The sequence below is a fragment of the Antechinus flavipes genome, chromosome 2 (genome assembly GCF_016432865.1).
Source record: "Antechinus flavipes isolate AdamAnt ecotype Samford, QLD, Australia chromosome 2, AdamAnt_v2, whole genome shotgun sequence".
Classification (NCBI taxonomy): Eukaryota; Metazoa; Chordata; class Mammalia; order Dasyuromorphia; family Dasyuridae; genus Antechinus; species Antechinus flavipes.
In genome coordinates, this window is record NC_067399.1 from 641,439,502 (window position 1) to 641,461,123 (window position 21,622).

At 44.3% G+C, this 21,622-nt stretch overlaps 1 protein-coding gene across 3 annotated transcripts; it reads left to right on the forward strand.

Annotated features, from left to right (window-relative positions):
• Window positions 1-1,253: 1,253 nt before the first annotated feature.
• On the forward strand, window positions 1,254-21,027 carry UBL7 (ubiquitin like 7). Of its 3 annotated transcripts, none has more exons than XM_051982253.1 (11): window positions 1,254-1,346; window positions 2,166-2,378; window positions 3,300-3,419; window positions 7,032-7,114; window positions 7,910-7,994; window positions 9,630-9,687; window positions 13,916-14,049; window positions 14,315-14,364; window positions 14,691-14,858; window positions 15,507-15,629; window positions 19,334-21,027. In XM_051982253.1, exons 2-11 carry the CDS (start codon window positions 2,195-2,197, stop codon window positions 19,469-19,471), a joined length of 1,143 nt encoding a protein of 380 aa, XP_051838213.1. In that variant the 5' UTR covers window positions 1,254-1,346; window positions 2,166-2,194; the 3' UTR covers window positions 19,472-21,027. The 3 variants fall into 3 exon arrangements, with proteins under 3 accessions (XP_051838213.1, XP_051838212.1, XP_051838211.1); XM_051982252.1 differs by lacking the exon at window positions 1,254-1,346 and adding an exon at window positions 1,417-1,531; XM_051982251.1 differs by lacking the exon at window positions 1,254-1,346 and adding an exon at window positions 1,428-1,582.
• The last annotated feature ends 595 nt before the right edge of the window (window positions 21,028-21,622 follow it).

The window sequence follows — 21,622 nt, forward strand, 5'->3', positions numbered from 1 at the left end:
GAACGTAAATCAGCACGGGGTATGTTCATGTTCTTCGTGGTGTTTCCCTTTTGCTCTGATTTTTCTCAACCAACAGATTCGTAAAAAAATGTGTATTAAAAAAAAGGAAAGAATGTATGGGTGGGGGTGGGAGTCCTCACCGGATTTGTTTCAGGTTGTTGACCAAAACCTTGCTTTTCATCAAAGACGATGGATGTTCTCACCAAAAGGCCAGCAGGAAGGCAAGGTCTCCAGTGGCCTCTGTTCCTCAGAGGTTCTGGGGTGAAGAGAACCCAAACAAACGTCCTACAGAGAGCCCTTAGGGGGTTGCCGCCCTCTGGCACCCAGGAGGTAGGACAGGGGGCCATTGGAGTCGCTACCATGGTTACTGCGGCTTCCCTTTCCAAGAGGCCCAAGAACATCCTGGGGCACCAGCTTGTGAAGCAGAGGGGCCCAAAGCCTCCAAGAAGCCCCTCTCTCTCTCTTTCCCCCAGGGACGGGACAAAGGTGAAGACGGCTGGCGAGGGCCGGTGGCCGTGAGGGACCACCAAGCTCTGAGCGCTCCCAGCACCAGCTGCCTTCATGGCCGCTGGAACCAATGGTCCTCTTGGGTGGGCACCCCCTCCAGCAGGGGGCAGGAGGCTTCGTGGTCACGGTGAGAGAGCTCTTGGCCGGGCTGCCCTCTTCTCCCAGAGCGGGGATTCTTTCCCTCACTTTTGCCTAGGAGTCAACCCTGGTAGTTAGCTCGATGCCACCAAGTAGGCGCCTAATAAATGTCAAATCAGGTCATAGATCTAGAGGTGGAAGGGGCCTCAGAGACCATTTATTCCAAAGTCCCCATTTCACAGATGATGAAACTGAGGACCGGGCACTGGCTGCAGGTCACGAGAACCTGCAATATTCCCTCCCCATCTCCAGGGGGCGCCTTGCCCCCTCTGGGTTAGGACCACCCAGGCGCTGATCTCGCGAGAACCCGGGCGAAGGTTACGTGAGACCCTCCTTTCTCTCCTCTTCCCCCTCCCCCGCTCCTACTCCTCTCCCTCATTTCCTCCTCGCCCTCGCTCTGGGCCTTCGAGCTACGCGAGGACCCACGGACGGCGTCTCTATCCTCAGCTCGGCTCAGTGCGACCCAGTTGGGGCCCCTCACCTCGCCCTGCCTTTCCTCCCCATTTTCTCCCTTCCCCTTCCTCCCTCTCAGCCCTTCTCCAGGCCTTCGAGCCTGCCAGCTTCAAACGGACCCGCGTAGGGGCCATTTCGGCCCCACCCTCTTGGAGCGAACACGCTCGCGGCCGTGCTCGTGCCCCAGACTGCGCGCGGGTGACCCAGAAGAAGAGGAGGAGAAAGAGGAGGAGGAGCCCCGAATCCCAGTGAGCATGCGTACAACGTATTCTTTAGCGGGCTGGCTGGGAGAGCGGAGGGGTGGGTGGATGGATGCTGGCATAAGTAGGATCAGTAGAAAAATTGGGGGGAATGGGAGGAGAGACCGGGACGTAGAAAACTGCAATTCCCAGCATGCAACGCGGAGCTTCCGGCTTCCGGTGTGAGGGGCAGAGTGAGTGTTTATCCCGGCGGCTCTGCGGGCCGGGCTCCTTCCGCGGGACGGGTGAGGGGAAGGGCCCCGGGTGGGCTCAGGTCCTGCGCTTTGGGGTCTATTTTCCGCCATGACGCCGATGACAATTCCCACACTTCTCCGCTCTCATCCCATTTGGCTTCCGGGGCGTAGGGCCTACGTCGCGGGGGAGTCTTTGACCTCGATCCCCGGGACAGATGATGGAACCGGGCCTGGGGAGGTCATCGGCTCTCCTCCCCAGAAGGCAGGCGGGAAGAGAGACCCGGGGGTCCGGGCATGACCTCTGGCTCTCGCCCAACCCAGAATCCCATCCCCCAGGGCAGGATTATAATAAGAAAAAAGTGCACTTTGCAGGTTGCTCTATCCTGAGGTTATCACTTATTAAGCACCTGCTGTGTGCCAAGCACAAAGATCGGCCTAGCTTTGCTCTGAGCACGTGCAGGCCAGGTGTCCCGACTTAAGATTCCCCATTCTTTGGGAGCCGAAGGTGGCGGGCCCTGGAAGTGACGTCATAATCACGATCCGGTGGGCTGACGTGGGGAATCTTTCGGCGGGCAGGTTAGAGGCTCCTTCGGGCCTCGGAGGCTCGTGAGTGGCAGAGTTTGCTCTCTTCCAGGGAGGAAGAGAGAACGAGAAAGAGAGAGGATGTCTCTCTCGGACTGGCACCTCGCAGTGAAGTTGGCCGACCAGCCCCTGGCCCCCAAGTCCATTCTGCGCTTGCCAGAGACGGAGCTGGGCGACTACTCCTTGGGCGCCTACAGCATCTCTTTTCTGAAGCAGCTCATTGCCGGCAAGCTGCAGGAGTCGGTCCCGGATCCGGAGCTGATTGGTGAGCCTCCGGTAGCTGTGCCGAGCCTTTCAGAACGTCAGAGGGGACTCGTAGCCCTGCTTGTGTTAGAGCTGAGGTCCTGCTCTGTGGGGAGAACTGGAGATCTGGTGGCACTCGGAAAACTCTCCAGAACATTTGTCTGAAACCTGGCAAATGAAGCATAAAGCTCTGCGGAGCTTCTGCATCACTCAGAAGAGTGTTAAAGTGAAAGGCAGTCAAAACTGCCGCCTCCTTTCCCATAGTTCATTGTAAAGAATACCTTGGGGCAGGCAACCTCTGATTGCCCAGTGCTTATGACGTCATGTAATTGAGTTTGTGTTTTGGTCTAGAGCCAGAGCCAGGGGTCTGCAAGGGATTCCTCAGTCCAGTGGACAAATCTCATACATACTGCCCTTGGCAACCAAAATATATTTATGAACAATAAGACTTAGAGATGTCACTTTATAAACCTAGACCCAAGTTAGAGTAACGAGATTTAGAGCAGAGATTATTCCAGTGCCTTAATTTTATAGGTGAGCAAAGTGAAGCTCAGACCGGGCAGTGACTTGTCCACCATCACATAGGTAGAAAGCAGCAGAGCCAGAATTTGAACTGTCATATTTTGGCTAATTCCAATTTAAAATAGAAATCCAGAGCCCATTTTCATAACAGCATGTTGTTCCTTTTGGGATCTCAGTCATAAATCAGTTAAAGAATTTATAGGCAGAAAAATAGTCAACAAGCACACCTCTTAAAAGGACCAGGCATGTCAACTGATGGGTGAACACTTTATTAATATTTCATTTTGAAATTGAAATTTTCATCCTATCTCTCTTTTCTTTGCCATGTGGATAAACTAAAATAGTGTCAGCTGATGTAGCTTATTTGGAAATATCCTTAAATTCTGATCTTTTATGAAAACCACGGATCCTTCTGTTTCAGATCTAATCTATTGTGGTCGAAAGTTAAAGGATGAACAGACTCTTGATTTCTATGGTATTCAGCCTGGGTCTACAGTCCATGTTTTGCGAAAGTCATGGCCCGAACCAGATCAGAAAGCAGGTGAGAGTGGTTGGTAGTCTCATTTAGACAGAAATTGTATCTTTCAAGGGAAGGAAAATGCTATGAGTTGATGGGATCAGGACCTAGAGATATCACTTAATGAAATTGTTACAAGAATTATCTATTATTTATTTCTGAATTTCCCATCACTGAGTAAGACAGTATTGACTTTTTCTTTTTGAACATCAGTCCCTTTTTGCATTTCTATCATTTCTAGCCTCTTGGATAAGAATATACTTGACATTTTAAATCAATTTACAAAATTTTAAATGCCTGCTATATGATAAGTGCTGGGGATCCAAAAAAATTACAAGTCAGGAAAAATATATTCAAAGTACTGGGGGGGAGGGAGGGGGAAGGATTAGAAGTGAATTACCAATATCTGGGATAGGGGGGGTCAAGATAGGTCTCTTGGAGGAGATGGTGCTTGAGCTGAGCTTGAATGGACCTGGGGACTTGAAGTGGCAGTGAGGAGGAAGCAAGTTCCAGGCATGTGAAACAGCTTGTACAGAGATACACAAGTGGGAAAAGGCATACCATGGATGGAGAAGAAATAGATTAGTTTGACAGGAATTTATTTCTGATTTAGTGTTTTTGTGTTTTGTGCTCATTACAAAAAAAAAAAAAGACACATTTTTGAACTCTTTAATGGCTATGCTTTTTAAAAAAATATTGATAAACATAATTTGCCTAGAGACTACATCTGTCAGCCTCATCAGCTTGTGAGTGGCAGAGTTTACTCTCTTCAAAGGAGGAAGAAAGAGCAAGAAAAAGAGAGGATGTCTCTTGGACTGGCATCTAATGGTGAAGTTGGCTGACCAGCCTTTGGCCCTCAAGTCCATTCTATGCTTGCCAGAGATGGAGCTGGTTGATTGACATTGTCAATCCAATGACATTGGATTTGTAGGTACTGTAGAACTAAAACAGAATATATTAAGGATTTATTTACCTGAAGGTTAGAAAATCCTGGGCCTCAAGAAGGTTTTGTCTAAAAATGAACACGTTTTACAGGTACTTTTTGACACTGTTTCACAGTACTAAGAGTTGTGCATGGTTATTAGCTTGAAATTTAAAGTGAGTCATTACTCTCTGCAGGCAATTAATAAATAAGCATTGTTTTTGCAAACTTGTTTATTTTTATGAACATATCTCAGTCTTAATACCTTCTCCTTCAGAAATGAATGTCTCATTTTGGATTTTAAGTCCATCACATCTCTGGCAAGAAGTGGGTGGTATGATTCATCTTCAGTCCCCTTGGCTGGTTAAGGATTGCATTAATTAGAGTTTAGAAGTTATTTAATGTTCCTGTGGTATAAATCATCTAAATTTGTCTTATATAATTCTGCATATCAGATTATAGAGGTTGTCCCAGCTTCCTTGGAAAACCACCTATTTTGTCATTCATAAGAGTAAAATAATATTCTATTCCATCCATATATCACCATTTGTTTAGCCATTTCCCAATATGTGGGCATTTTCTTAGTTTCCAGTTTTTGATTATGAAGCCTAGATTGTACTTATCCACCTTATCTTTTTTTGATCTCTTTGTAGTATAGGCTAAATAATGGCATAGTTGTATCAAAGAGTACACACATTTTAATAAGTTTAAGAGCCTGGATCCAAATTGTTCTCCAGAATGGCTGAGTCTTTTCACAGGCCTAGTAGCAGTGCATTCCTTAATGGTTCCATTTTCCTTGAATTTCCTCCAACATTCAACAAGCAGCTAAGATGCACATACCACATGCTGGGCGCTTTGGTCCCTGGAGATACAAGAACAAAAAATGAAACAATCCCCACTCCAAAGGAGCTGTCTGAATGTGAGAATCTCTGCTTTCACAAACACATGTATGAAATCAGATTGAACAAGTTGTGAAAACAAACTCCTTATCATATCTCCTTTCAAGAGACTATATTAAAATATGATCCCCATCCTTTTTTTCCTGATTCTAGATCTTTTTACCTCAAAATTAATTTTTTTCCATATCCCAATTGATAAGTGATCAAAAGATATGATCTTTAAGATCAATAAATTCATGCCTATCCTTTGACCTAACACCACTAGCAGGCATAAATACCAAAAGAGATTTAAAAAAAAAAAAGGAAAATAACATATCTACAAAAAATATTTATAGCAGCTCTTGGGGCAAAAAAATTGTAAAATGACAAAATGCCCATCAATTAGGGAATGGCTGGATAAATTGTGGTATGTGTTTGTGATGGAATATTATTGTTCTATGAGAAATGAACAAAATGCTCTCAGGAAAAAAACTGGCAAGTCCTCCCTGAACTCAAGCAAAGTGAAATGTACTGTATGTAAAGTAATAGCAATGTTTTGGGATGATCAGCTATAAATGACTTTATTATTTTCAGCAGTACAATGATCCACGACTTTTCTGAAGAACTTCTGATGAAAAATGCTATCCATACCCAGAAAAGAAACTGTATCTGAATACAAATTGAAGCATTCTCTCTGTCTCTTCTCTCTTTTTTTTTTTAAAACTTTATTTTTCTTGAAGGGTGTGTGTGTGTGTGTGTGTATGTGTGTGTGTGTGTGTGAGAGTTAGGATGGGAGATCTGTTTTCTTTCACAATATGAGTTAAGGAAATGTTTTGCATAACTTCACATGTGGTTTCTTAATTGGGGATGAAGATAAGGGAGAAAATTTGGAACTCAAAAATTTTAAAAATATGTAAAAATTGTTTTAAATTGGGGAAAAACACAAGTTAAGACATTAAAGATAAATTTAATTTTTTATTTTATTATTATTATTATTATTTTTGAGGCATTTGGGGTTAAATGATTTGCCTAGGATCAAAAAATTTATTTTTTTTTTAAAATGCAAATGGAGTTCCTCATTTAGGAGGGAAACCATTCCTGTTGTGCACTTAGGTGCAAAGATGCTTTCTTTTTTTGTCAAGCCCTCAAAGCCAAAGGTCTAATTATGAATTTGCTAATGTTATATTTAGAGGGTAGAAAATTTCTCACCCTCTAACTGGAAAAAAACAGAGTTAGCATTGTTTTTAAACTATTATATTACTTAGAGTTTGAAATGTATTTGGGGATTGTTTCTGTGCTTGCTGCAGAGGAGACAAAGCCTTGAGCAGTTGGGAGTATCTTCTTATAACAGTGTCTGTTATCTTGTCTTAATATTCCTAGCTACCAAATCTTAAAGTTTTTTTTTTTTTTTTTTTTTTTTTTGCCATTAATGACTCTTATGTGCTGCTAGTAGACGACTGTTTTCCTCATTCATTCTTTAAAAGAGGCATCTGCTTTATTGGTTGGTAATGGGGAAGTGACCCTGATCTCCACACCTCCCCTTACTTTCTAGAACCAAACCATTTGTACAGAGTTCAGGAAGGCCAAGAATCATATGATAGATAAGACCATGTGGACTTGCATGTAGGAGGGCAAGAAAGTAATCAGGGATGAGACTAGACCTTGAAGCCCCAGTCTGGCCTGGGGGAGGTGGTGTGGAGCTAGCACATGGCAGCCATCTCAGCCAGGCCCTCCCTTTTCTGTGGCCCTCTTCTCAAGGGAGGATGCCCTGCTCTAAACTTGTGTGGACCCTCTTCTGCTGGCTCACATCTGTCTGTTGGAACCTCTTGCCCCTAGAGCCTGTGGACAAAGTGGCTGCCCAGAGGGAGTTCCGGGTCTTGCACACTGCCTTGCATAGCAGTCCTGCCTACCGAGATGCAGTAAGTATGAGGTGTAGACCCAAATCTAGGATTTCTTATTACTTGTTTGGTTACCAGGAACACAGGACAGGGTCTGAAAGGGATTGGATTATCTGGGAACTGTTGTCATAGTAACCAAGACGTCCTTGGGGTATTCTTGGCATGTCTTTGGGCATCAGGGGATCCTTTGTATTTCTGAGAGGGGCCTGGGTACAGTTAGGTAGAGCATTAATGACATAGTGCCAGTCTTGGTTCATTGGAACGACTACATGTCTCCAAGACAAAAGCCCAGGTCTTTGTTTTTTACTTTACTTTATTATTTTGACTGAATAAATTGCTTCAGCTCTCTGTGACTCATTTTTAAAAAATCTGTGCAGCAGCTCTAATCCTTCCTGCCAGGTAGATTAACAGAATTAAATCTAAAGACCTCACCATATGTAAAGGGTTGTAGAAATGGACAATTTTAGCTGGTGATGGATTGAAAAGGAGTTCTGGTGTGCATGAGGCTTTTGTCCTTGGGCATTTGTTCTTAGACATCCTTATCATGAGGGAGGTGTCAGTGTGGAGGCAGGATGGAGGGATCCAATATAGTCATGCTGTCCTTATTGTTTGTTTATCCTCCCTCAACTTTTTGTTTCTTTTTGAAAAAAGAGAAAGCAGCTAATATTCAAGCGATTACCTGGGCCCTTGTTCTGATGATTTGATTTACATACTTTATTGTAACTCCCACTTGTAAAGAGTGAGATCCCTCGAAGTTTCTCTTCCTACAAGGTGGTGGTGTTTGCTGATGGATTTGGGCTGTCTTCTTTTTGACAGGTCTTTAAGATGCTAGCAAATAAAGAATCCTTGGATCAGATCATTGTAGCCACCCCAGGCCTCAGCAATGATCCCATTGCACTGGGTAAGTGCTGTAAAGATCCTCAGATGATTGTGAAAATTGTTGAGAGTTCTTTTAAATCTCTGTTGACTCTATCATGGGACCAGAGTGGGTGGAGTGGGACTTGGATTCATGCGCTAGCTACATCAGACCCATACTGTGTGGTCCCTAGCGCAAATCTCTCTGAGGGCTTCTGAGCCTCCATGTCCTAATTTATAAAGGTAGGAGAGCCTTTGCATCTTTCTCCCTTGGTGCTATCATCAGCATTGTCTTCATGGCTACTGTAGCGGCTAGAATCCTTCTTAAGTCTCTCTCCAGCAGATGGTGATCTAACAGTTCCCCCCAACACATCCCAGAAATACTGTCTGTCTCCTGTTCTCGTGTCTAGAGGAACTGGTGGACAGTCCTCCTTGCCAAGGCTAACTGCATTACATCCTTCTCTACCCCTACGAGTTCTTCCACTGTCTTGTTTCATGAAGCTACCCATTGTTTATCAACTTTCATATCTTCCTCATTATTAATGCCTTCTCTACTTAGAAATTCATTGCGTTCTCTCCTTTTCAAAATAAAGCAAGACTGCTGTTCCTTGATCCCTCTGTTCCCTTGAGCTCTGGTCTTCTGATTTCCCTTCACTATAGTCATTTAACAGGCCTTTATATGGAGGCCCAAAAATTGCTTTCTGAAAGGTCACTGTTGGACAAGTAGTCAAAGGATGGGAGCAGATAATTCTCAAAAGATGTTACACAACCATATGTTCCAGATCACTAAATAATAAGTGAAATACCAATGAAACAACTGTGAAGTTGTACCCAAAAAACTGGTAAAGATCAATATTGGTGAGCTGTGGGAGAACACGTTGTTCTTGTACAGAGGGTTCTTTTGGGGGCTTGGGTTGGATGGTCTTTCATATTGAAGTTATGTGATTCTATAGAATGTCTTATTCTAATGTCCCAGGTTATTGGGAAAGGCTTTCCTGAGGAGGTAACAGCCCAGAATGAGACCTGGATTTTGTGGACACATGACTTGGCTTGATTGTATGAGGTCTTACACAGAGTCAGTGTTCAGTTTTTTTTGTTTCTTGGTATTTTTTAAAATGACATTTTTTTTCCTCCCCTCTGGCTCCCTAATTACAAGTAAAAACAATTAAAAAAAAATTGAGTTCCATAATCTTTCCCTCCATATCTCCTCCTTCTACCCTTTCTCCCCAAGATAATTAGTAGGTTGATGTAGGTTACATATAATTATGGATCCTTTCTGGAGCCACTTCTTGAAGTACAGGTCAGCCTTGTTCATGGCAGTCTATTTCCAGCTCATATGCCTTTGTATGAGAGGACCTTCTGTGATGGCAGTGCTTCCCTCCCTTTTCCTCTTGGAACTCTTCAGTTCCTTTGAGATCTGTAGGCCTCAGACACCCAGCTGTGCAGCTTTGGGCAAATCACTTAAAGAAAAGAAGGTGAAGGATAAACTACTAGGAGGGGAGCTACTCTGCCATGCAGGTTCTTATGCCTTGTGGGTGCCCAGGGCTCTCTATTGAACGGAGCCTGCAGGCCTCTGGGCTCTCTCTTTAGGAAGTTTGGGAACCCTCTGAGGAGCCGAGCCCCCTAGAGCTCTCATCCTTTCTCTTCTTACTCTCTGATGTATTTTCTGGGTCTCTTCCAGGAGTGCTTCAGGATAAGGATCTCTTCTCCGTCTTCGCTGATCCCAGCATGCTGGATACGTAAGTGTCTCGTGGCCCATGTGGCCAAGCACTTGCTCCAAGTCTGTTCTCTCCCAGAAAAACCCTTGAACTTTTCTGGGTGCAAGTGGGTGAGAAGAGATGAGATTCAGAGTGGGAAGGGCCTAGAGAAAGTCAGGACCACTGGGAATGGGGGTGGGTGCTGAAAACTCATTTCTGGGAAGGCCAGGAAGATAACTTGGAAACATTCAGGGAGACAAGGGGGAGGGTCCTGGGATAGTCCAGCGACTTTTTAATTCTTCCATGAAGATGAGGTGGCAGAAGGATGGAGCTTTGGATTTGCAGTCAGGAAGACTTGAATTAAAATTCCTTCCCAAATGCTCTGTAGCTGTGTGACTTTGGGCAAGTCAGTCAGCCTCAATTTCCTCAGCTGCAAAGTGGATTATAATACCTGTGTCCTCCAGTTGTTATGAGGGTCACAAAGATTTATTATTGTATAGGTGCTAGCTATTGTTGTTATTATTACCAGTTCTAGGACTGACACCGTAAAATGAGGGTAACTCCTGAGTCCCCTGCATATAAGGCTGGGACTGATCCCTCCACAGAAGGAGGATGGAGGAGAAGGGAAATGAGATATACTACTATGGGAAGCCTTTGGGCATCCTTGAGTTTAGTGATAATTGGGCCATAGTAGGAAAGAGAGGCAGACCAGAACGGTTTAGGATTCTTTGGTCCATGTTTCAGGTCAAAGGTTTGGGAGTTCAAGATGTTTTAGAGGGTAGGCAGGAGTTCTGTGTAGGGGGGGCTTATTACTTTGCTGTTATCGAGATCACAGGCGGGGAGACACCAGTCAGCCAATAAACTGAGAGTTTCTATCTTAGCATGTTCTGAAAAGAAAAGTTTCCCCAAATGGACAGGGTGAAATGCCATGGAATGGAGGGATAAAGGATGTGGCTGAAGAATAGGCAGCTTGTTGCAGAGCGCTTGGCACAGAGCAGGCACTTAGCAAGTGCTTGTTGTTGACTAGTTGATAAGAAAAAGGTCAGGAAAGGGATATTTTTTTCCTCCCAAGCTGCATAAAATTACTATTTTAGTTGATGGTGTAGTTGGTGAGTTGCCAGGCTAGAGTCAGGAAGCCTTGAGTTCAAATCTAACTGCAGACTCTTGAGCTGCATGACCCTGAGTAGGTTATTTAATTTTGTTCCTTGTTCAGTTAGCTGTATATGGGGGACAGAAGCAGTCTCTTTCAGAGGGGTTTGGATGGGGTGATGTTTGTAAAGTGCTTAGCACAAGGCCTGGCTCCCCCAAAGCACTATGTACTCACTCTTTTCTCTTCTCCTTCTGTGGATTAAGAGACTGAACAGCCTTGTCTTTTCCAAGGTCTTGAAGTCTTCTCAGCCTAGCTCACAGCCTGTGTACTGGCCAACTAAAGCCAGGGTTTGGGACGCATCCATCATCCCCAGAGCTGGGTTGGACAGCTCTGATTTGGGATTGTCTATCCCAGCCCATTGTGATGAGGGGTGGTCTGACTGCCAAAGGTTCCTTCTGCAGGGGCTCTGGGCCAGGCTCCTAGCAGGAAACTAATGCTGGAAGCAAGGTGTATCATGCCTGTCCTCATGCTCTGTTAGCAGAGGCTTAATCAGGCTGTCATATATGTGTTAGTCCGGTGCTGTGCCAGGCACAGGGAAATGCAAGGCAGCCCTTCCCTGGATATTTGAAGCAAATGCTTCACTTGGCCCCTGGTTGGACCCACGTGACTTCGGGAAGCTTTCAGAGAGAACAGAGGAGGGAGAAAAATGGGTGTCTGAAGGGTGAAGATCATCAGAGGAGCAGCCCTTCTGCCTCCCCGCCCCAAACCCAGACCCTGTTCTCCCTCCTCTCTGTGCCCTCTCTCCAGGCTGTCATCCCTGCATTAGCTACACTCTCCTTACTTCCCCATAGACAGCATTTGGTAACCCAACTCACCTGGTTTTCACTCTTGGTCCCTTATATTGCCTGACTTGCCTTGCCATGCCTCAGCCTTGGATCCCCTTCCTGCCATTCACTGCCTTTGCTCTTCCATGTGTACTGCTGAATGAACTGGAGAAAATGACTGTCTGGCTTGTCTACAGATACTGTTTTATAGCAGTGGCTCTTCCAAACCTTTTTGTTCCCTCCCATGATTTTCCCTCCTCTCATTCTTAGCTGACAACCTTGCCTCATTTTACTGAAGAAGTTAAGACCATTTGCTGAGAGCTCCCTCTCCTCCCTTCCTTTGAACCAGAATGGAATTGCAAATGCCGTTGTATTTTGACTAAGAGCCCAACTGCCCGATTGAGATAGTTCTTCCAAAATATCTTCTGCTGGATATTTGTTATACTTCAAATATTTCTGGGTTCTAGCCCTCCAAAACCCGTTCAGAGGCTTGCTCTGGTGTCAATCTGAGGGAAGCCAGGAAGAGCTCAGATAAGGATTATATTCTCCCCCATCTTGGCTCTGACTCCCCTTCTCTGAACTTCCTCATCTCACATCCCTCTTGTCTCCCATTATCTCCTTCCTTCCTGCCTCTTCTGAAGAGGGGTCTCTCCTTAAGTCTTTTTACCAAGGCAAACTCATTGGCATACGTAAGTGATCCTGTCCTGTCCATCTTCTCCACCAGGTTTCCCCTTCATCATCTCCACCCTTTCACTCATCTTCAGTTGCTCCTTATCTACTGATTGCTTCTCGCCTCCTAACAGACATGCTTATGTTTCCTCCATCCTCAAAAAGCCATCACTTGGTTTCTCCCCATTTTTTATCTATTGTCCCATATCTCAGCTTCCTTTTGTGACTGCCCTTCTTTTCACTTTTTTTTTTAAACAGTCTTGTTTCTGAACTCATTCAGCCAGAAAAGCCCTCTCCAAAATTACTGATGATCTCTTTAAACATGGCTTGATCTCTTTGCCTTTTCTTAGTCTTCCTTAATTCTTGATCTCTTTGCAGTTGTTGACACTGTCAGTCCTCCACTTTTTTGGTTTTTCTCTGGGTGTCTGTGGCACTACTTTATCGGCTTCTCCCCCTGTCTGACAGCCACTCTTGGTGAGTGTCCCGGGGAGCTTTATTCTGGGTGGTCTGGTCTTCTCCATGTGCTATTTCACTTATTGGTGATCTTGCCACGTCCCATCTGTTGTCTCGATAGCAGTGATTCTGAAGTCTCATTATCCAACTCTAATTTTTCCCTTGTTGTTCAGTCTCCAGTGCCCTTTAGATCTCTCAAACCGGATGTCCGGTAGACATCTTAAACTCTACATTCCAAAACTAAACACGTTATTTTTTGCCTTGAATCCTTCCCCCTTTCTAATTTCTCCATTAATATCAAGAGCACTGCATCCTCCCCATTAGCTAGGCTCACCAGCTGTGTGTCTTCCTCAGCTCCTCGTTGGTTTGTTCTTCTTGCTATCTTTACATCTGCTTCCTTCTCTCCTTTGGCACGGCTACTCCCTGGTTATAAACCCTGCTGCTTGGTCTCCCTCCTCCAAGGGTTTGCTCACTCCAGTCCAACCTCCATTCACCTGATGTTGATCTTCCCAAAGAATAGGTTTGACCATATTGTTTCCCCCAGTTCAATAAACACCTTTGGCTCCTTCCCATAGGATCAAATCTAGAATTCTCTGCTTGGCATTCAGAGCCCTTTCCAGTCTTCCCCTCATTCTGGCCTCTGGGATCCAGGGACGCCAGCCTCTTTGCTGCTCCTTGCCCATGATGCCTCCTTTCTGTCCTCTGGATGCTGCTTCTAGCTCTTGCCCTTGCCCAGAATGCTCCCTCCACACAGCTGCTCCGGCCCTCCCTGGCTTCCTTCAGTCTCAGCCACGACCTCGCCATGTGCCAGAAGGTGCACGCCTCAGGCCCGTGCCTTCCCTCCTTGCCTCTTTCCAGGTTAGTCTGTGAGCTCTTGTTTGTGCGGAGCTGCAGTTTGTCTCTCCTGCTCAGCACGGGGCCTGGCACGTAGGGAGAGCGTGGTAAATGAGTGCTTGAGGAAAGTCTCTTTCAGTTTGGGCCTTTGCTTTGCTGAGGGATGTGGTCAGGGGATTTCACACTGTTTTAGACCCATAGAAAACTCCTGTTGCAGTAGAGAAAGAGGGAGGGTGATAAGCAGGAGAAACCTGCTGCCGAAAGCTCCAGATGGCAGGTGGTTTAAGGGGCACGGCCTGTCTTGGACTGAGCTTTGGCCAAGGACTTGGGCCATTTTGCTGTAGGAGCTTGCACGCTTCAGCCTAGGTCACCTGACTGTTTCTTAATGTCCTTACCCCAGGCTGGTCCCAGCTCACCCTGCTCTAGTCAATGCCATCATCCTGGTTCTGCATTCAGTGGCAGGCAGCACTCCGCTCCCAGTGGCAGAGGCTTCTTCTCGCAACCTGCCTTCTAGTTCCTACAGGGACATGCCAGGTGAGCAAGCTGCCTTTTGGGAAATCAGAAGCCTTCAGTGGTTATTGGGACAGGGACTGACACCCCACAGGGCTTCTGTATGTTGCTGGGGCGGGGGAGTGGCTTTTGGGAACACTCAGCTTGAGTCAGTGAAATGCATCTGTCCCATAATTTTCCAGAGACAAAATGAAGTACAAATTTGCTAGAGAGTAACTTAAAATGAATTTTGGAACTGAGTCTGTGGCTCTCTGCTGTTCTTACTGAAATCTGTTCTCCCCTGGACCAGGTGGCTTCCTGTTTGAAGGACTTTCTGATGATGAAGACGACTTTCATCCAGTAAGTTATCCCCGCTGCCTGCTGTTAGGTACAGTAGCATATTCTGGGAGCAAGCCCTTCACAGAGCCCCCCAGATGAGAGTGGGTTCTTTTATTATCACAGCCCTGTGGCTCATCTCAGGTCCTTTTCCTTTTTTCTGGCTTTAATAGATTTGAGTTCTGTTGCCTAAAGAGAATCCTTCAGACAAATCCTGCTTTTGGATTAGGGGTTACTTCTTGTGTCTTTTGCCAGAATGGGGACCTCCCCCCAAAAGTTTTATGTGGCATAAATTACACTTGCTCAGCTTACCTACGGACTCTTATTCTGATTCTTGTTTTCTCTACCAGAGCACAAGGTCCACGCCCTCCAGCAGCACATCTAGCTCACGCCCAGCATCCCTGGGATATAGTGGAGCGGCTGGCCCTCGGCCCATCACACAGAGTGAGCTGGCCACAGCCCTCGCCCTGGCCAGCACCCCGGAAAGCAGCTCTCACACCCCTACCCCTGGCACTCAGGTAAGGGCGAAAGGGCAGGCCCTGAGGAAAGTGGAACCTTCCTGTGCAGGACATTTCCATTTGCTGATGCCAGCAAGCTTCATCTTGATGGAGATATGCCAGGCTCTCTCCTGAGGTTTGATAATGGTAGCACATTGTTCCTGCTGCTCACACATGAATCCTGCTTTAATGACTACGAACCTAAGAAAATCATACTCCCAGGATGCTCCTGTGATTTCTCCAGCTTTTTAAAGTAGAATTAAAGAATCCTAGAGTTGGAAGGGAACTCTGAAGTCTGTCCAGTCTTTTCTATTCTTGGGATCACTTCTGTACTGTTTTTGACGGATGCTCACATAGTCTTTGCTAATGACAGCTTCTTTTCTAGAAGCTTACTAAAGAGGGGCTTGAATCAACGTGGAAGTTAGGGCCCAACAGGACTCCAAGATGTGAGGAGGGATTCAGAGGATTTTTCTCCCCCAGGTGGAGATTATGGGCTACTTCCTTTTGAGCAAAGATATGTGTATACCCTGTTGGGTAGCAAGGGAGAAATAGAGCAGATAAGAGTTATAGTAGATGATTTGGGGACTGGGGAAGAAGGGAATTTATTGGGGAAGCAGATAAATGTTGAGATTTCTCCAAGGAGGTCACTGACAACTGATTTGCTTTCAGGGTCACTCTTCAGGCACTTCTCCAATGTCCACCAGTGTCCAGTCAGGTACCCCCATTACTAATGATCTCTTCAGCCAGGCACTCCAGCATGCCCTGCAGGCCTCGGGTCAGCCAAATCTCCAGGTGAGTCCCTCAGCACTATCCCACCTAAAGAGGTGAGCTTTCAGAGGGTGCACCTCTTGTGGAGTCTGAGAATGAGAAAAGGGACCTTAATGATGATCAATTCGAAACCTTAGCTGATACAGATTCTCTCTGAAGCATGTCCATCTAGCCTTTGGTTACTTGTTTTCAGAGCATCCTAGAGCATCTTCCTCTTAGCTGGAATTTGTCTCAATCTAGCTTCCATGTCCTGGTCCTGGTTTTGCCTTCCAGTGTCACACATAAAAAAATCTAATCTCTTTTGTGAATTTAAGTTTTCATTGAGTCTTCTTCTTTGGGATAAACATCCCTAATTCTTTTAGCGGTTTCTGTTATGTCACCTATTTTAGTTCATTTATTATCTGGGTCATCCTTCTGCAGATGTGCTCATCCAAATGTGAGACATAATATTTTGTCATAGCCTGAATGGTGGATACATCCCTAGTATCCTTAACATTACAGCCCAAGACCATTTTGGCAGTTTTGCCAGTCAAAATGTACTCTTCCATGGCACTACATTTTAGAGAGACTTGAGCACATTTGAGTTCATTCATTTAAAAATCTATGTATTTATGCTGTCTTCAGCTTTCTGTTTTGTCCATAATAATAGCATGGGAAACTGTAAATGCTGTGCTAAAATTTAAGTAAATTTCATCCATAAGTGGCATTCCCTTTTACCCCCTCAAGTGTAGTCCCACTCTCAAAGAAGATGAAATCAGTGTCCCATCATTGTTCTTGGCAACCTTCTGATGTTTCCTTGTGTAATCGTGAAGAATCTACCTTCTTTCCCTTTTGAAACATGGGCAGCTCATTTATCTGCTTGTTTTTTGTCTTAGTATCTGATTTTTAAAGATTACCAGCAGTTAGAGTAATGTTATCTGGAAGATCTTAAGACAAAGAGATAAGAGTTTGGTAGAGCAGCTCCATGTTCTCTAGCTCTCTTTTGATTTTAATTTCCTCTTAAATTTTTTTAAAAAAATGCTATCTTAATTGTGGAAATGTGTATAGAAGAATTGTACATGTTTAATATATATGGATGACTTACCATCTAAGGGACGGGCGATGGGAGGAAGGAAGGGAAAAAAATTCAAAACACAAGGTTTTGCAAGGGTGAATGTTCAAAATTATCTATGCATATGTTTTGGAAATAAAAAGCTTTAATAAAAAATAATTACTACCTTGGGGCAGCTAGATGGCATAGTGGATAGAGCACCAACTATGGAGTCAGGGGGACCTGGATTCAAATCTGGCCTCATACACCTAACACTTTAGCTGTGTGACCCCCTTGGGCAAATCCCTTAACCCCAATTGCCTTGCCTCCCCCCAAATAAAAAATAAAATGAAAATTACTATCTTATGTTTTTCTGCCCTTTTCAGTATATCTATCTCCTTTTCTCTTCCTGGAGAGCTATCCCTTACAATAAGCAATCAAAAGGATTAAAAAAAAAATAGTTCAACAAAACTAACTTACCAGAACAGTTTGTCATGATGTGCAGCATTGTACACCCCAATTTCACACCTTGGCAGATGGACTTGGGGTAGGAGGAGATTCTTGTTCTATATCTGTTTTAGAGCTAGGGCTAATGGATACTGTTTTGCAACATTGAATTTTTATTAATGAATTGTTATGTTGTGATTTGAATTGTTGCTGTTCTTTCCATTTTTGTAGTTGGAGTCATTGTATATACATAGTTTTCTTGGTTCTACTTACATTGCATTTCACTTCCTCAGCCCTGTCTATTTGATACTTTTCAACTAAAGAGTTATTACTGTAGACAAAAGATGGAATCAAAATAGGCAAGGAGTAGTTTTGCTATCTTTTTTGTTGTTGATTAATGTAAGTCATCCTCTTTAAGCAATGGCCTTGGTATCTTCTTATTGACCTTAGTTTAGATTTAAAATAAGATGAAACCAACTGCCAGGCATATACCTCAATAAAGCGTGTGTGTGCTGTCAACACCTACCCCTTACCCAAGGTCATGGTAGCACTTTTTGTGATAGCAGAAAATTAGAAACAAAATAGTTGCTCACTGATTTGGGGATGGATAAATAACTTATGGATAATGTATTAAAAGGAATTTTATTGAACCAAAAGAAATGATGAGCATGATGCATTTAGAGAAACATGGGAAGGGGGCAGCTAGAGAGCATCAGCAGGTCTCAGACACTTTAACACTTCCTAGCTGTGTGATCCTGGGCAAGTCACTTAAGCCCAATTGTCTCAGGAAAAAAAAAAGAAAGAGAGAAGCATAGGAAGATTTATGTGAATTAATGCAGAGAAGTCAGCCAGCCAAGAAGATAGTGTACATAATGACCACAACAGTGTAAATGGAAAGAACAAATAACCACAATTGAGTTTTGCATGTCTATAAGCACTGAGTTGTCATTGGAAATGGATATAGTATAAAAACAAATTATTAGTTTAAAATGTTCTTAAAACTACACATATAATCCTTAAATGGTCATCACTGGTTTTTTTAAAGGCATTTTGGTCCCTCCTCCTCTTTTATGTTCTTCTGTATAACTTGAAGCTCTTCACTGCTGGGCCCCTTTCTGCCTTTCTAGTCTTTAACATTCTTTTCTATGGTTGTGGCCAACTGGCTGTTCACACATTGTGCCCCACTTCCCGCCTTTGCACTGATTATCTCCCATGCCTAGGGCCATCTCCCTCTATACTTCTGCTCCTTGAAATTCCTGGTTTCCTTTTAGACTTCCCTAAGACTGGAGCTCTTCCTCTGGGTAGGAAGCCTGTCCTGCTTCTGTGAGCTCCCTCCCTCCAGAACTATTTAATGTATATTTTGTATTTGTTTCCCTTATTGGAATATAAGCTGCTTGAGGACATAGAATACTTTGTTTTTATCTTTATATTCCCAGTCCTGAACCCACTTGTCTGGCACACTGGAGGTGTTTGATAAAAGCTTATTGATTAGTTTCTTCCTTAGTCATACTTTTCTATTTCCATTTTCAGAGATGAATCCTTTTGAAATCTGACTTTTTGGACTCCAGTTACATCAGTCATTCTCTTGTCTCCTCTGTCTTCATTGGGATCATTTGCTTTTTTCATCATTAGAAATTCATTATTGGGAATCCTCCACATTCTCTTTTAGATTCTTTCCAAAGCCATAGAATCATCGTTGTTTTTTCTTTGAACTTTTAAAAAATCAGTTTCAATTCTAGAAAATGTGTCGATTGCTAACATTTCTGATGATTGTTAAGACTAGCGTGACTTTCTTTCGTGATTCCCATTGATTTCATTTCACCAACTTTGTTGATTAGAATCAAGTCTAGAGCAGTAGTCATGTTACTCCCTCTGCCTTTCAAGAGGTTACTTGTGAGCAAGACAAAGAATTTGTTAAAAGCTCAGTTTTTAGCAAAATACGATTTCTAGTGGATATTGATTGTTGAAAAATCCTCTTGATATCTGAAATGTTTTCCTCTCCCATTTTCTTTCCATCTTTCTAAGTTCAGTTCCAATGGCTCTTCCTTTGCTTTTAAGTCAAATGGATGTCTCCATCACACTTTGTGCCTTGCCAAATTCTCTTTCTATGAAAGCTTTGTTGTCTTCTGTCTTTCCATCTCTTTTCAGGCAGAAATAGCCCTGTTACATTTTTTATCTTCAATACTTAGTGAAGTCTTAATTAATAAAAGTTGACTTGTTTACGGTGGTTAATTATCTTGTCTTCCCACAGAGCCAGTGGCAGCCTCAGCTACAGCAACTCCGAGACATGGGCATCCATGATGATGAGCTGAGCCTCCGAGCTCTCCAGGCAACTGGGGGGGACATCCAGGCAGCCCTGGAGCTCATCTTTGCCGGAGGGGCTCCTTGACCCCTGTTTTTAGTACACGGGCCAGTTGGGATGCTGTAAAGATAAGATGGCTGTGAAGGTCCTGGGACCAACATATTTCCCCAATACACTTTATGTGGAAACCCGCTTGCATGTTGTAAAGCCTCCGTGGTCCGAATGGGAGAAATGTAACATGAAGCAGGAGCGATCTGCCTGGTCCTGCCATCCTGGGACATAATGAATACATAATGGGATTTTGGCATTGGTTCTGGAAAGTTTTTGGACTCAAGCCCCTACAGCATCATGGGCTGTGGGTCTGTGGAATTCCAGTTCTGTGGGCCTGGGGAGTTCCAGTTCTGCAGGTCCCATTCTCTGTTTATGGGGAGGGGATTGCCTCAGAGGTGTTCAGGGCTGAGTATCTGAGGTATCTATTCCCTAAGAGACCCCAGGCCTGACAGTGAGGGAGAAAAGGGTTCCCCTTACTTAACAGAAAATTTTTCTAAGTTCTGTAGCTATTTGGAAATCCCATAGTCAGGAGTTCCCTCTTCGTCCTGTGGATTTAGCCCAGATCACAACTTCAGAATATTCTAGGTTAATAAATTTATGAGTTGCTCTTGGGGTTTCAGGGAAAGAAAATTGGGGTAGGACTTCCCCAGGTCTTTCCCACAAAGGGTTCGGAATTTGGCAGCTGTTTATCCCCCTTAGTGTACCCCTCCCTCCTCTGACAACTCTGGGGCCCTTCTGTGTTCCACCCTGAAACAAACATGAGAGAGAGTCGGGAGACTGAATGACAGAACCTGGATTTGGATCCTGGCCCACAAACCACACCCAAATCTTATCACCTCTCTGAATGTGAATCATCCCTACACTGTCTTTCCCCAGGGTCATCAGGCCCTAAAAGCCTTCTCTACATAAGGAGCTAATGGAATTAATGATAAGGTCAGCCAGATCCTCTGGGGTCCTGAATGGCTTAGGCACTGGGCCTTCCAAGAAGCCTTTTTCTCAAGGAATGGCCAGGCTAGATGGGGAGGCCCAAACATGATCATGGGAAATGTTAGATAACTTGTAATTAGGAAGACAAATCTGCTTCAGGGACCCAGGGTCGAGTCCAGTGTCCAGTCAGAGTAAAGTGCAGTTGGCTTTTCCATAACATCCCCAACATGTGGCCATTTGGCCTTTTCTTAAAAGCTTCCCAAAGCAGGCCCTTCCACTTTGGAACAGTTTGACTTTGGGAGCTCTCAGCCAAAATCTCCCTCCCTAAAACTGTCCGTTTGTTTCTAGATCCTACTCTGGACCAATCAAAATAAGTTCTTTATGACATGATCACCCTTAATGTGTGACAACAGCTTGTGGCCACCATGGTCTTCTCTAAGAGTCCTGCATCCCTTCCATAGATCCTTACAGGCTCGTGCCTGAAGACCCTTCCTAAGCCTGGCTGCCCTGCTCTGTATATACACTTTGGACTGTGCTCCATGGGCCTACCAGCTTTTCCTGGTTCTTGGTTTCCTGCATGAGTTGTGAAGGGGGAGGGCCATGAAAACTTTTCTCTGTCCATTGTGGTTTACTTGGTATATCGATTAAAGGAAATCTATAACTCATTAATGTTGTACAGCTGAAGTGATGCAGATTTCCCCCACTGCCACCCACCTTTAACATATAAGCAGGTACAGAAATTCCCAGAGCTTTCAGTAGTCTGGGCAAGACAGTCATATTGGAAAAACTGTATGTCTTTGTGGTGGAAACAAAAAAGAAGGACTGTCTGTGTTTGTCCGTTTCCCTTTTCCCCCAACAATTGCTTGTTTGTTGTGGGAACAGATGCTGGCTTAGCACCAGGAGGTGACTTCATTGTCTTCTTGCCAGATTATACATCAAAGGCTTCCATTCCATATCTCTCACTCCAGAGCTGCTTTAAGCAAAGATACTTGGCAGGATTGGGCAGCTTCTTTTATAACCTCATACTTTGAGAAATGGCTGTTTTTGGAGCTGGCCGGAATTGGTTAAACACGTTACAGAGGCCTAGATAAGAGATGCTCATAGCTTTTGTCCATGTGGCATTTTATAATTATGTAGAGCTTAGCATGTGTTCTCATTTGATCCCCGGTAATTCTGAGGTAATTATAGCCCCTGTTTTGCAGATAGAGAAACTGAGGCTCATAGAGGTAAAGGTATTTGCTCAAGATAACAGGACTGACT